Source organism: Aureobasidium namibiae, assembly GCF_000721765.1.
Source record: "Aureobasidium namibiae CBS 147.97 unplaced genomic scaffold scaffold_15, whole genome shotgun sequence".
Classification (NCBI taxonomy): Eukaryota; Fungi; Ascomycota; class Dothideomycetes; order Dothideales; family Saccotheciaceae; genus Aureobasidium; species Aureobasidium namibiae.
In genome coordinates this window covers 615-13,174 of record NW_013581194.1, presented here as the reverse complement: position 1 = coordinate 13,174, position 12,560 = coordinate 615, and the positions used below count along the sequence as shown (strand labels likewise).

The 12,560-nt window shown below is 50.7% G+C and overlaps 6 protein-coding genes across 6 annotated transcripts; 5 read left to right on the top strand and 1 right to left on the bottom strand.

The window, feature by feature from the left end:
* Positions 1 to 1,054: 1,054 nt before the first annotated feature.
* On the top strand, positions 1,055 to 2,398 carry M436DRAFT_52597 (G-protein alpha subunit; the record flags this gene model as incomplete). Its single annotated transcript, XM_013569329.1, has 6 exons — positions 1,055 to 1,181; positions 1,241 to 1,586; positions 1,638 to 1,766; positions 1,821 to 1,950; positions 2,004 to 2,242; positions 2,299 to 2,398. The coding sequence occupies 6 exons, from the start codon at positions 1,055 to 1,057 to the stop codon at positions 2,396 to 2,398; spliced, it is 1,071 nt and encodes a 356-aa protein (XP_013424783.1).
* A 1,508-nt stretch (positions 2,399 to 3,906) lies between these two features.
* M436DRAFT_84158 (uncharacterized protein) lies at positions 3,907 to 6,633 on the top strand (the record flags this gene model as incomplete). Its single annotated transcript, XM_013569484.1, has 3 exons — positions 3,907 to 3,984; positions 4,044 to 4,210; positions 4,263 to 6,633. 3 exons carry the CDS (start codon positions 3,907 to 3,909, stop codon positions 6,631 to 6,633), a joined length of 2,616 nt encoding a protein of 871 aa, XP_013424938.1.
* A 178-nt stretch (positions 6,634 to 6,811) lies between these two features.
* M436DRAFT_11060 (uncharacterized protein) lies at positions 6,812 to 7,303 on the bottom strand (the record flags this gene model as incomplete). The annotated part of the gene is made up of 1 exon (XM_013569305.1): positions 6,812 to 7,303. A coding segment is annotated over one exon (492 nt), but the record flags the coding sequence as incomplete, so codon positions are not given.
* A 554-nt stretch (positions 7,304 to 7,857) lies between these two features.
* Positions 7,858 to 8,435, top strand: M436DRAFT_53259 (uncharacterized protein; the record flags this gene model as incomplete). Its single annotated transcript, XM_013569444.1, has 3 exons — positions 7,858 to 7,899; positions 7,950 to 8,029; positions 8,213 to 8,435. The coding sequence occupies 3 exons, from the start codon at positions 7,858 to 7,860 to the stop codon at positions 8,433 to 8,435; spliced, it is 345 nt and encodes a 114-aa protein (XP_013424898.1).
* A 311-nt stretch (positions 8,436 to 8,746) lies between these two features.
* M436DRAFT_52652 (NUDIX domain-containing protein) lies at positions 8,747 to 9,289 on the top strand (the record flags this gene model as incomplete). The annotated part of the gene is made up of 1 exon (XM_013569338.1): positions 8,747 to 9,289. One exon carries the CDS (start codon positions 8,747 to 8,749, stop codon positions 9,287 to 9,289), a length of 543 nt encoding a protein of 180 aa, XP_013424792.1.
* Positions 9,290 to 9,632: 343 nt separating this feature from the next.
* On the top strand, positions 9,633 to 11,167 carry M436DRAFT_84154 (uncharacterized protein; the record flags this gene model as incomplete). The annotated part of the gene is made up of 3 exons (XM_013569483.1): positions 9,633 to 9,644; positions 9,699 to 10,717; positions 10,777 to 11,167. 3 exons carry the CDS (start codon positions 9,633 to 9,635, stop codon positions 11,165 to 11,167), a joined length of 1,422 nt encoding a protein of 473 aa, XP_013424937.1.
* Positions 11,168 to 12,560: the final 1,393 nt, after the last annotated feature.

The window sequence follows — 12,560 nt, the reverse complement described above, 5'->3', positions numbered from 1 at the left end:
GGAGTATACGAATCGCCAACGGCAATTGACATTTTCGAGGCCGAGACAAGTCGTGTCCGGCCGAATTGGGAAGATTGCGAGGGATAGGTATAGGACGTTTTGCTAGTTCTAGGGCGGCTTTAACGCTGGTGCACCAGTGTGACGGTGTCAGTGAGTGATTGGTGTTTCGCATCGTCGGGGTTATGCAGAGAATGCAGACGAGTTGTGCATAGGGTCGATGAGAGAGTGGCATTGGTGGTGCAGGATTGATATGGGCGGCCGTCTCTGGCAAGGCACAACGGGCGAGCGATTGTGTGGCGCAATTCCAATAGGAAACGGCAGACGTACGGTGTAGCTAACAACAGCACGATGGGCGGTCGTGATACAGGGTGGATACAGCAGGCATGACCAGTAGCTTGGTTGCCACTCTCTCGTTGTTTTCCTTTTGATTTGGCCCTGCTCCCCTCTTCATCCAAGAGCGTCTCTACGAGTGTTTCAGCACAGATTCCACATTGTAGCATTGCAGCATCGCAAGCGCCGGAGCAATCAAAGGACGACCCAAAGCGACTCGAATTGCGGGGGCGCTGTAGCAGAGAGCAGGCACGGACATCCCTCGACGGCGGCAGAGGCAGTTGCAGTCTCCAGACAGATCATCATCCACCTCTCGATCAACAAGACACCGGCCACCCCATCCTACCCAGACCGCCCGCCCAGTCGCTTCTCGTCCATCTCGCACCTCGCTCGACCTTGCTCGCCCAGCTCTGCAGCTTCTCCACGCCCTCAGTCGCGCCGCTGCATTCCCATTGCCCTTGTTTGTCTGGCGTCGCTGCGTCGTCGCTTTCGGAATCCGGCAACCAAACGAGCCATACAAAGCCCTCTCTCTCCACCCGCCCAGCCACCACCTTCATCCATCCACCGACCCATTGTTCCCGCTTCATTGTTTGCAGCCAACCCCGCGCCTGTACATCCAACCTCGAGCTGTACCAGTCTCAGCATCAATCCCGACTCGCCCTGATATCTTGATCGAGCTTGCGACATCCGGCCGAGGCCGGTCCAAGCACTCGGAACTGTCATCATGGGTAACTGCATGAGTTCAGGAGGAGGAGACGACGAGGGTCAGAAGAAGAAGAGCCAGGCCATTGATCGCGGGCTCGAAGAAGACTCGAAGAAGCTACGGCGCGAGTGCAAGATCCTGCTGCTGGGTACGTTTGTCCTGAAGCCTGTTCTGTCCACATCATCTGCTAACCCATACTGCGCAAAGGTTCTGGTGAGAGCGGCAAGTCGACTATTGTCAAGCAGATGAAAATCATCCATCAGAACGGCTACAGCGTCGACGAATTGCGCCTTTACAGGCATACCATCTACAAGAATGTCATTGACTGCGCCAAAGCCCTGATCGGTGCTATGCAACAATTCGACATCGCTCCAGAAGTCGCCGAGAACGTTCAACACTGCGAATTTCTCATGCAGTTCGCTGTTGACCCCGACCCGAATGCTCATCTGGATGCGAGATGCGCGACCGCCATAACAGCAATCTGGAAAGATCCGTGTATACCCAAAGTCCTCGACCACTCGAGCGAGTTCTACATGATGGACTCGGCCTCATAGTGAGCATGCCATGCCCATTCATCTTGTGGTACAGCGCTGACAGCCGGTAGCTTCTTTGACGAAGTCCACAGAATAACACAGGACGACTACTGCCCGACCGAAGCAGATGTGCTAAGAGCAAGAACAAAGACCACAGGTATCTACGAAACCCGATTCCAGATGGGTCAGCTCAGCATCCAGTAAGTGCCATGGTCGTAAATATGCCCTCAACTTTGGTTCTGACTAGGTTGTAGCATGTTCGATGTTGGTGGTCAACGAAGTGAGCGCAAGAAGTGGATCCATTGTTTCGAAAACGTCACCTCGATCATCTTCTGTGTGGCTCTCAGCGAATACGATCAAGTGCTTTTAGAGGCAAGCGACCAGGTATGTGAAGCTGCAGCTGCTTGGTCTCGTACATGCTAACAATTTTACAACAGAATCGCATGATGGAAAGTTTGGTCCTCTTCGACTCCGTCGTCAACTCGAGATGGTTTATGAGAACATCCATCATCCTTTTCCTCAACAAAGTTGATCTTTTCAGACAAAAGCTGGGCAAGTCACCCCTATCCAACTACTTCCCCGATTATTCGGGTGGAAACGACGTAAACCGCGCTGCAAAGTACCTACTCTGGAGATTCAACCAGGTCAACAGGGCACATCTAAATCTATACCCTCAGTGAGTCGATATGCACTTTCCTCTAGAGGTTCCTACCTTGCTGACTTTTTCTTCAGTCTTACACAAGCGACCGATACATCAAATATCCGTCTGGTGTTTGCAGCTGTAAAAGAGACGATTCTACAGAACGCATTGAAGGATTCAGGAATCCTATAAACTACGGCTTAGCAACTTGCTGGTAATCAGGAGCCCGCCGACACATTACCCACCATGACGACCCCTCTACGTTTCTCACACCGACATACATCGTCTACAACCTTCTCCTCCCTCTGACACATACGCCGTCACTAATACAATCGCGCAAGAATGCCGCGCGTATTATGAATTTGATTTCCAGCATAGGCGTTGTGGTGTAAGACCTTTTGGCTACTTGGGGAGCGCCGGAAGCGACCCCCCCCGCGCGGTTGACGATGGCCATATGTGGTTTACAAGATCGATCTCGTTTTCTTTCCTTCTCTTTGTTTCATTGTTTCTCTTGGCGGACTGATGGGGTGGACTGCAGACGGGTAGCTTATCCAATAGTCATCGTGGCAGAGATTTCGAAGGTTTCGTCCATGAAGATCCGTTGCTCTCCTTGACAGGCATAGCAATAATGCGATCAAGCAGGTATCGAAAAAAGCGATGGACCGGTTTGAGAGTTCCATGTGCAGCGTGTCAATCCTCAGTTTTTCTGAGATTGAGCAGAAGGAAACGGTCATATGTATTAATTATTTTACAACTTGCGTATGCAAATGCACTCGATTTGTCATGTAGTTCCTAGGAACCTGCAGGCGACATGCCTCTGTACCCCAATTGACGAGCGAAGCGGCAGAGCCCTGTCTCTTGGTGGAAGCTGTGGTTTGATATGCACACGCCATAGCCTGATTGGACATGTCTGTAACAGCAAGCGGCAAAAGAGACTGGATGCGACTAGGCGAGTAGGCCAAAAATAAATCGACCTCGACTCTCACGCACGAGTTTCAGCAAGCCAACTGAAAGATGGTGAAACCCTTGGCGCTGGCCAGGGTTCCTTCCAATGGTTGATCAACCATTGATATTCATGGCTTCCTCTCGATCTTGCTCGTCGACCTGGTGTCTGTTTTCTTCCTTGCGTTGAGTTGTCCCTGGTTGGACTTTTTTTGTCTTTTGCCCGTTCAAAATCCACTTCCTCGTCCCCTACGTCGTTCTAGTCGCGCCGGCGCCTAAAACAAGTCTCTCTATCATTCACATGATCAGTCGATCTCTGCAACAATTCATCTTCTGAATGCATGTTAAGCATTCAAGCCTGCACGATTAACCCTCTTTCGTCCTCTTTCAATAAACTTGACCAATTCCTCGGCCGCTCGCGTCCCGACCTGCATACTGGCTACCGCTTGGCTGCAGTACCACCTTGACCAATCCCGAAACCGCTCATCCTACCCCTCCTCTCCTACCAACGAAAACCTGATCTCGTATCCGACTACGACCTCGAGCCCCAGGGCGAGAACAAAACGAACATCATCTTCTGAAAAGTCACCTGTTCCTGAATTGGGTTCTTTAACCTACTTGACCGCCCCTCTACAGTCTTGAGCATTACTTTTGCATCTTTTTTTCACCCATACATATCACTTACAGGATATCTTTCTACTCCCACTCTCTATATTTGACTGCACTTGGTGTATTGTCAGAGCTTGATTATACACAATATGTGGGCTGAGATGTTTCGCCGTGCGGTAGATGAGAATGGCACACCATCTATCCATGACCCTTGGCCGGCAAAGGACGTAAGTTGGAAATTGAAAGTTGTTCTAAAATCTCGTTGGAACTGTGCTAACGTCAACAGATTGCTTATACTGCAATTGTTGGCTCAGTCATGCTTGCCGCCCTTCTTGAATGGTTTCTCTGGGTGGCCGCTTTTCTATATTGTTTAGTCAAAGTCTATCAAAAGGCCGAGACACTCAGCATCAAGATTTTGGCAATCGTAATGATGTTTGCTTTCACAGCTCTCAGGTATGTCTTTGCTGTAAGTTTCACAGATCCACCCTTGCTGACCATTGATTAGATGTATATTCTTGCCTATCATGGTCGTCACACTTCCACTTCCAAGCCAAGTCGTGAGATACTTTCCTCAGGAAATGGTCAGCTTCTTGCAATGGTTCGCTTTCTGGTCTTTCTCTGGACTCCTCATCATACCTTGGCTCATCTGCGTATATCAACTCGTCACCCACTCTGTTGGAAGGACTAAGCGCATCAAGCATGTTCTTGACGAAGATTCGGCTCCGAAGGTCGTGATTGTCATGCCTTGTTACAAAGAAATTCCCGAGATCCTTCTCAGAACCGTCGACTCTCTGGCTGATTGTGAATATCCTCCCTCTTGCCTTCATATCTTCCTTTCCTTCGATGGAGATCAAGAGGACGAACTCTATCTCAAGACCATAGAACAACTCGGTGTTCCCCTAACTCTAGACACCTACCCTAAGAGTATCGATGTTACTTACAGAAGCACTCGCGTCACTGTGTCACGATTCCCTCATGGCGGCAAGCGACATTGCCAAAAGAGGACATTCAAACTGATTGACAAAGTGTATGCCGAATACCTCAAACGCAACGACAATCTCTTCATGCTCTTTATCGACTCTGACTGCATTCTCGACAAGGTGTGCATCCAAAACTTCATGTACGAGATGGAGTTGAAGCCCGGAAGTAAGAGAAATATGCTGGCCATGACTGGAGTCATCACCTCTACTACGGAGAAGAACAGTCTGATCACCGTGCTGCAAGACATGGAGTATATTCACGGCCAACTGTTTGAGCGATCTGTCGAGTCAGGCTGTGGTGCCGTTACTTGTTTGCCCGGAGCCTTGACAGTCCTGCGTTTCTCTGCTTTCAGAGCAATGGCCAAATACTACTTTGCGGACAAGGCGGAGCAGTGCGACGATTTGTTCGACTACGGTAAATGCCATCTCGGAGAAGACAGATGGTTGACTCATCTGTTCATGATCGGCGCCAAAGAGAAATACCAGATCCAGATGAACACCGGTGCCTTTTGCAAGACGGAAGCTGTACAAACATACCAGAGCTTGCTCAAACAACGCCGACGATGGTTCCTTGGATTCATCACTAACGAAGTATGCATGCTTACAGATGTCCGCCTCTGGAGACGATACCCCATCCTTTGTCTGGTCCGATTTGCACAAAACACCATTCGAACTACCGCTCTTCTCTTTTTCATCATGGTCATCTCGATCATCACGACATCGCAGAAGATCGCAAACTTGCCTGTCGGATTCATTGCCGTTTCTCTCGGTCTGAACTGGGTACTGATGCTGTACTTTGGTGCCAAGCTCGGACGTTACAAGATCATGATGTATCCTCTGATGTTCGTTATCAATCCCTTTTTCAACTGGGCGTACATGGTGTACGGCATTTTCACCGCAGGTCAGAGAACTTGGGGTGGACCGCGTGCCGATGCTGGTGCTGCAAACTCTACGACCACACCACAAGCTGCCATCGAACACGCAGAAGCAACAGGTGACGACCTGAATGTCGTACCTGAAACATTCAAACCAGCAGTCGAAGCAATCACACGAAAGAAGTCTGTCAAGAACAGAAACGTGCTTCCGGATCAGAGTCTTGAGGGCAGATTCGCAGCACCCGAGCTCATGCCTGGCGGATGGTACAGACAGGCAGCCGACTCGACGAATACCCTACCGGATATTGCCAATCATCCAGCGATGCGCAGAATGAGTTGGGAATCAATGGTGACGGCCACTTCAGGTAACAACTCGGTCTACCTTCCCCGACGAATCGAATCAATCATGGGACCAGAAGATCAACATCTGTACCACAACGCACAAGCGCGTCAGAGACCAGCTGGTGGATTGCACTACGAACAAGAGGAATACGAAACCAGTCGACCTGACACGGGGACAACCGGGACGACTCTTAAGGGGGGTTACTCAGTCTCGGTACGATCCGCAAGCGATGACGAATCGACATACGGGCATGGTAGAATGAACTCGGACAACAGTGACATGAGCGCGGCGCACGGAAATGCTCTAGCAAGAACAGAAAAAGTACTGGCGGTACCTGGGAGAACAAGACAGGCGCCTGATCATGGTAGCAACCGCAGCAGGACGGGCAAGAGTCCATTGGCACGAAGAAGCTTTGTCAGATCGGCGTCGGATTCGCTCGAGATGGCAGCAGTTCAAGGGGGTCAAGCGATAGAGATGAGAGAGCAAGGAACCGGCCTCATGGATCCGAGAGCCAGGAGCATCAGTCCTCAGGGACCTCAGGCGCCATCTGTTCAAGCAGCTGCACCTGCTGCTGCATCAGCTTACGAGAGCCAGCCTCCACCAGCAGAGGCAAAGAGCAAGAAGGAGCGGAAGAAGTTGAGTAAGACGAGACCTGGTAGCAGTGGGAGTGGGAACTAGACATGGGCGATGTGACAGACAGGTTGGCTAGTGGTCGATGGTAATAGTAATGAAAAGCTCGTGTTTCACTTTCTGCTTGACCATATGATCTCTATGCAGGCGAGCTTTATTTTGGCGAGGATGGAGACCAAGGCATGCCCTTCCAAGTCAAGGCAACATCAGACTCGCCGTTAGTCAGATACCTCAATGCAACGCCTACACTCTCCAAGCCACAGTGTACAGCAGCGTGATTCCAGACAAACTGCCTGATTCTTCCCTCGGTGGTGATGTTCAGGTAAGCCATGGGTAGACGACTCCTACCCACAGCATCTCTTACTCCCTTGGTAGCCTCTTTAGCAGCAGCCAGGATTGATATGGTGCCCTCTCCTCTGTACGCTGCAGGAGCGCCGACAACAGCACCTTCCAGCTCCCTGACCATACTCGGTTTGGGTGTCTCTGCTTTGCATTGTATCAAAACGTTCAAAGGTGCAGGATGAGAAGGCACGGCCCAGCTACCGAGTAGGTCGATACCGAGATCGCTAGCACGGCCGACACGGGTCAAGGAGAAAGCGAGACGCTCGAGAGCGTTTGCGACGGTGTATTCGTAGTGGGTGCCGCGGTAGACTGTGCTTGTAGGTGAGAGATGTACAGCATCGGCGTAGCTGAGGAACTCGGATAGAGAGGTATGGTGTAGACTGCCGGGAGTGATTGTATTCTGGTCTTCCTTTGGCGTCTTCGGCTTGCGGGAACGCTTCTTTGGTGATGGCAAGATGGTCTCGTCCGGGGACTCTGGTTCAAGGGCGTTGGCGAGCTTTTTCGGGCGACCGCGACGTTTGGGTGGTGCTGCTACTGCAGAGTCCACGGGGGATGCGAGCGAGTCTGTATCGTCAGGAAGCCCATCTGCATTTTGTTTGCGAGGGTGATTTGTCTTCTGAGGCGGAGCGTCGTCCGGGGTTGATGGTATAGAGGGCCGTGTGGAGTCGCCATGGCCGACGAGGGTGGGCAAGGGATCAAGGGAGGCGTGATATCTCGACGAAAGATGGATAGAGCGGCTGCTCAGGCGACTGTAGTTGATCAGGGCATGGCGGAAGTTCATGAAGGAAAGGTGGAGAGTAATAATCGCGATTTCTCAAGAAACATCATCAAGTTTGCCGAGAGAAAGCTCAAGCCGACGCTCGTCATTGCACCTTCCATAAACATTGAACCACTTTCTCTCGCAACTCTGTCCACCCCACACTTGACGATATGGCAGATCGTCTGACCCAACTCCAGGACTGCCTGGACGATGTGAGTGCTTGCGATTCTGGAATGCGACAATCAACTAACGCGCGCGACAGCTGGCAACCCAGATGTTCGCATCCATTCGCTACATCCAGACTCGCCATCAATTCGCTGCCATCCCAGACCAGCCAGACATGTCCGACCCGACCGCTCCCAATGCTCCAGCACCTCTACAGCCAAATGCCGACCCCAACACTCTGACCGCATCAGCCGCCGAACAAGGAGGTCCCGATGCCGTTGCTCTCCAACAACAACAAGCCCAGAATCCCGACCAACCGCCAGGTCCAGACGATCCAGTCACCTTCCAAGCAGCACTCAGAGAGTTGGCTAGGGACCTGGTGCTCAAAGAACAACAGATTGAATATCTGATCTCTGTCTTGCCTGGTATTGGCGAGAGCGAAGCAAACCAGAGTCAGAGAATTCAGGCTTTGGAGAAAGAGTTGAGGGAGGCTGATGAAGAGAGGAAGGTCGCTCTGGCTGAGAGGGAGGCTATGCTAGTTAAGCTGGCTGCTCTGGCTGGAGAGTGCAAGAGGGTCTATTGAGACCATCTACGATTTGACACGACTTGATGACTATTTTATGATACCCAATACGCGCGAGAAACACGAGAAAATTATACATCATTGCTTAGGCATGGTTTCTTTTACCCGCTTTGACACTGCTTCACGCTGGGCCAAAGACGCAGAGCTCGGCGCTGACTATCCAACGTCACCCCGCCATCCTTCATCCCTCTCACACCGACAACAGAAACACAATCTTCTCAGACATAACAAGGCCATCTCGGGAAAAACACTCTACCCAAATTTAGACACCCCCCTGCTTTTCCCTGGTAGTATCTTCGTCACCTTCCATCATGTCCTCCGGCACGCACTCCAAGGCCTTCTATCCATCAGATCGCTTCGTCATCAGCTGTGGAACAGTTTCTCTGGACCTCATGCACAAAAAAGTACTCCTGGTCCGGTTGCGCTCCACCGACGAGTTCCTTTTCCCCGGAGGACACAAAGATGAGAGTGAATGCTTGAAAGCAGCTGCTGTACGAGAAACCTACGAAGAAACCGGCTACCTTGCAACAATCCTGCCACTAAATGTTCCCACACGTGCCACGAATAGGATTGGCGACGCAGAACACACAGAACCAATTGCGGTAACTCAACGCGTCACGGATGGTGTCATGAAGATCATTTTCTGGTATGCTGCGAGCGTGGACTCTCAAGCACTGCCTGAACAAGACACACAGCAGGAAGGAGAAGACTTTGAGTCGGTCTGGATGGATCGCGAGCAGGCACTTGCGTCTCTGACCTTCGCCGACGATAGAGAAGTCGCGCAGCTAGCTATACATGCGGCTTTCGGTGTAGACTCTAGCACTGCGCCTCCACCTAGCCATCGTTCACTCTGACTTCGTCGGCCGAGTCTTTCCACGAGAGACCATAGCTGTCTTTGGTTCTATGGAAATGCACAAAGTCGTTCATATCGGAGACTTGTCCGAAGAGGAAATGCAAGGTTAGAGCTCTCTATGGTCCACAGCTATCTCCCAATACCACTGTGCATCCTCACAGCCACTACAGATAGAAGTGTAGCCATGGAAACACCTTGTAGTACGCTAAAGTAAGCTAACCCAATCTAACCACGATGGACGGAAATTTCAAAAGGACAACTTCTTTCGCGACATTCACTCTCCAGAGTAAACAACCGCTTCGAGACAGCTGCCACCTCTAGAAACCATCACACCTACGCTCAAGATGGATACCGATGTAAGCTAAACATACCCGCAGCGCGCGAATATACCTGACCAAGTGTTACGGCAGTCCCTTGAGCAACTGTACGATCACTGCATTGCGCACGACCAAGATGACACCGCCCCGACCGAGAAAGATGTGATGAGGAGATTCTTCGCCCACGTAAACGGCGTCATTTCTGTTGGCGAGGTTCTCGTCGATTCGGGACACGTCTCGGCCGACGGTATCATGTTTCTTCGCAAGGCTCTGAGTTCTGTTCACAATGTTCTTGAAGACGACTCCATCAAGCTGAGCGTGTCTTCATTTACTCCCACCGAGAAAGCTAGCACTCAGACGAAGAAGAGAAAGACGGCTGAGAAGGACGCAATGATCCCTGAATCAATACTGCCTCCTATCCTTCCGACGTCTGAATATGATGTTATTGTCGAATCAACTCCTAACCCCATAGCACCCATATCGCCATCTGGAAGAGGCAATGACTGGCTGCAACGCTGGACTAACATCATCAAGAAGATTCCTTTGAACGCGACTACGGGCAAACCTGCGGTCTGGCCAAGTCTTCTCACAAAGACACTCGTTCATACCTTTGGGTATGATGGAGTCAACAATGTCATCACCATGGCAGAGCAGATCATCAACAACCTCGACATGCTCACCATCGACGCCACCACATCCGCTGATGGCGACGTAGCGTCGCCGCTACGACCCCTCGCTATTCGGTTGAAGCAAGTCTGGGCATCTTCCAGAGGCTCAGCAGTCACCACGGCCAATATCATCTGCTATCACAAACTTATGGCAGAAGACTTCTCCCGTTTGGAGCAAGATACTTACCTTCCCGAGACTGTCATGGGTCAAGAATGGAGTGCAAGAGATTCCGCGCTGGCTCAAACACCACAAGCTCGGTCAAACTTCATCATCTCCCGTGTCTTCGCATATCTCAATCCTCGCTCTTTGACACAGAAAGAGAAAGAGACTGAGTTTTCCAAGTTGAGAAAGGAGCGTACAATGGCTCACAACGTTGGTCTATTCGTCAAGCTTTTCGGGTTCGGGATTGTGCCGTTGATGGGCAAGTCTGCCTGGAAAGAAGCGTGAGTATACTCGGTCTAGTTTCATGTCAGTCTTACTTGCTGACTTAGCGATTTGACAGGTTTCCTTCGTATGCTGCCGCATCCTCGGAGCAGTATCTGGTGCAATTGCTGGAACAGTGCCCAGTACTTCGCGAAATATGCGATCTTACCGACAAAAACTTCTACCAGTATGTCCACAAGAGAGAAAAAATCGGCCAGCTGCCCAAGAACTGCATCAACGGGCTATCTGTGGACGTGAGTCGACGCAACAACCACCCACTCTCGTACCTTCTTGCAGCTCCCGGTGAACTCGAAGAGACAGCTATCCTTGTGAGTGATGGAGCGCGCAAGATGATGACCAAGGAGAAGAACGATAGCAAGAGTAGCGAAGAAAACAATAACAGTGCATCGGGTGTGCAAATGGGTACTGCTGGAGAAGAACACGGTTATCTCGCTTTCTTGGAGGGTTGACACGATATGATTCATTCACCGCGATGAAATATCAACCCTATCCCTCTTTGACTTCACTCTCTTGCGTTCTGCCAACTCGGCCATTGCCCTTTGTATCAGTCGCGCCCTCGGACTGGCTGTTTGGCGACACACTGCGCGTGGATGGTGTGTTGTCCAAGAAAGCGGAAGGATATCCACCCTCTGGAGGTTGCTGGGGCGTACTCGTTACTGCTGGAGTAGATGATGTGAGACTGGCGCAGAGGGCAGTCTGGTCTGAATGTTCTGTCGGTACAGGCGGCTTTTGTAAACCAACTTGAGTGGTTGATCACGCTGAAAAGATGTATGTCTCGCCCATAATTGTAGGCTTGCTCTCGGGCATTCCAAGATAGAGTGCCAAATTTTCGAATCATCCCTGGTCACCGGAGGTTCGTGAAAAGAATTTTGGAATTTCAGACGCGTGAGGTGAAAATTGTGCCTGGAGGAGAGGGAAGGAACGGCTGATCTCCCACAAAATGTAACTTCCTCCTGCCAACAGACCAACACAAGCGCGTTAGTAAGCATGCTTGGATTTCGAGGCAGACGCGACTACTTATTGCTCTCCCTCTCCTCTTTCTTCTTTTCTTTCTTTTTCTCTTCCATACCATCCTCTCCTCTCTGCACACAATTTTCTTTCCCTACCATCTTCCATCCTCCCATCCAATCATCAGCACTCCCTCCCCTCCCATCACTCAACGATCTTGAAACCGTAGAGCCACGAGCTTGCATCGGAGAGACGTTGTAAGAGCCACAGAAGATCTCGAATCGTAGAGCTACAAGCTTGTATCGTAGAGACTTTGAAAGTGAGCTAAGAAGATCTTGAAGCGTAGAGCCGTGAGCTTGCATCGCAGAGACTTCAGAAGAGCGTTGATCCTGGATGCCGTAGAGCCTTGAGCTTGAATCGGTTGGACGCGCGAGGAAGAGAACACAACGCACTCTCAGATTAGCAAATATAGCCAACAAATGAGATGCAATGAACTATCAACAGCGAGTCGTTCTGGGCTGTGGTGACATGATAATCTACTTGACATGGCTGGTTGATCGCTTTACAAAGCTTGTCTCTGGATCTGCCTATCTATCTACATCGATGACATCTGCCTCAATAGTATGATGATCAGATGGGGCGTTTGATGGGTTGAGCTACTTGTTGGTGCTGGAGACCACTTTCTAAGGCTTGCGAGTTAGGTGTAGAATAATACACATGAAGTGTCGTCTTCTTACTGTCAGCACGCTATTGGTCAGTTTTGGCTGTCGCTGGCTTAGTAAGCAAAGCTGTATGGGCGAAGCAGTTCAACCACCTCTCTCTTTGATGATCTCTGCAGTACGACAATCACACCAATGCTATTAGGGACACTACACGAGGGGTGTAAGGAACTGC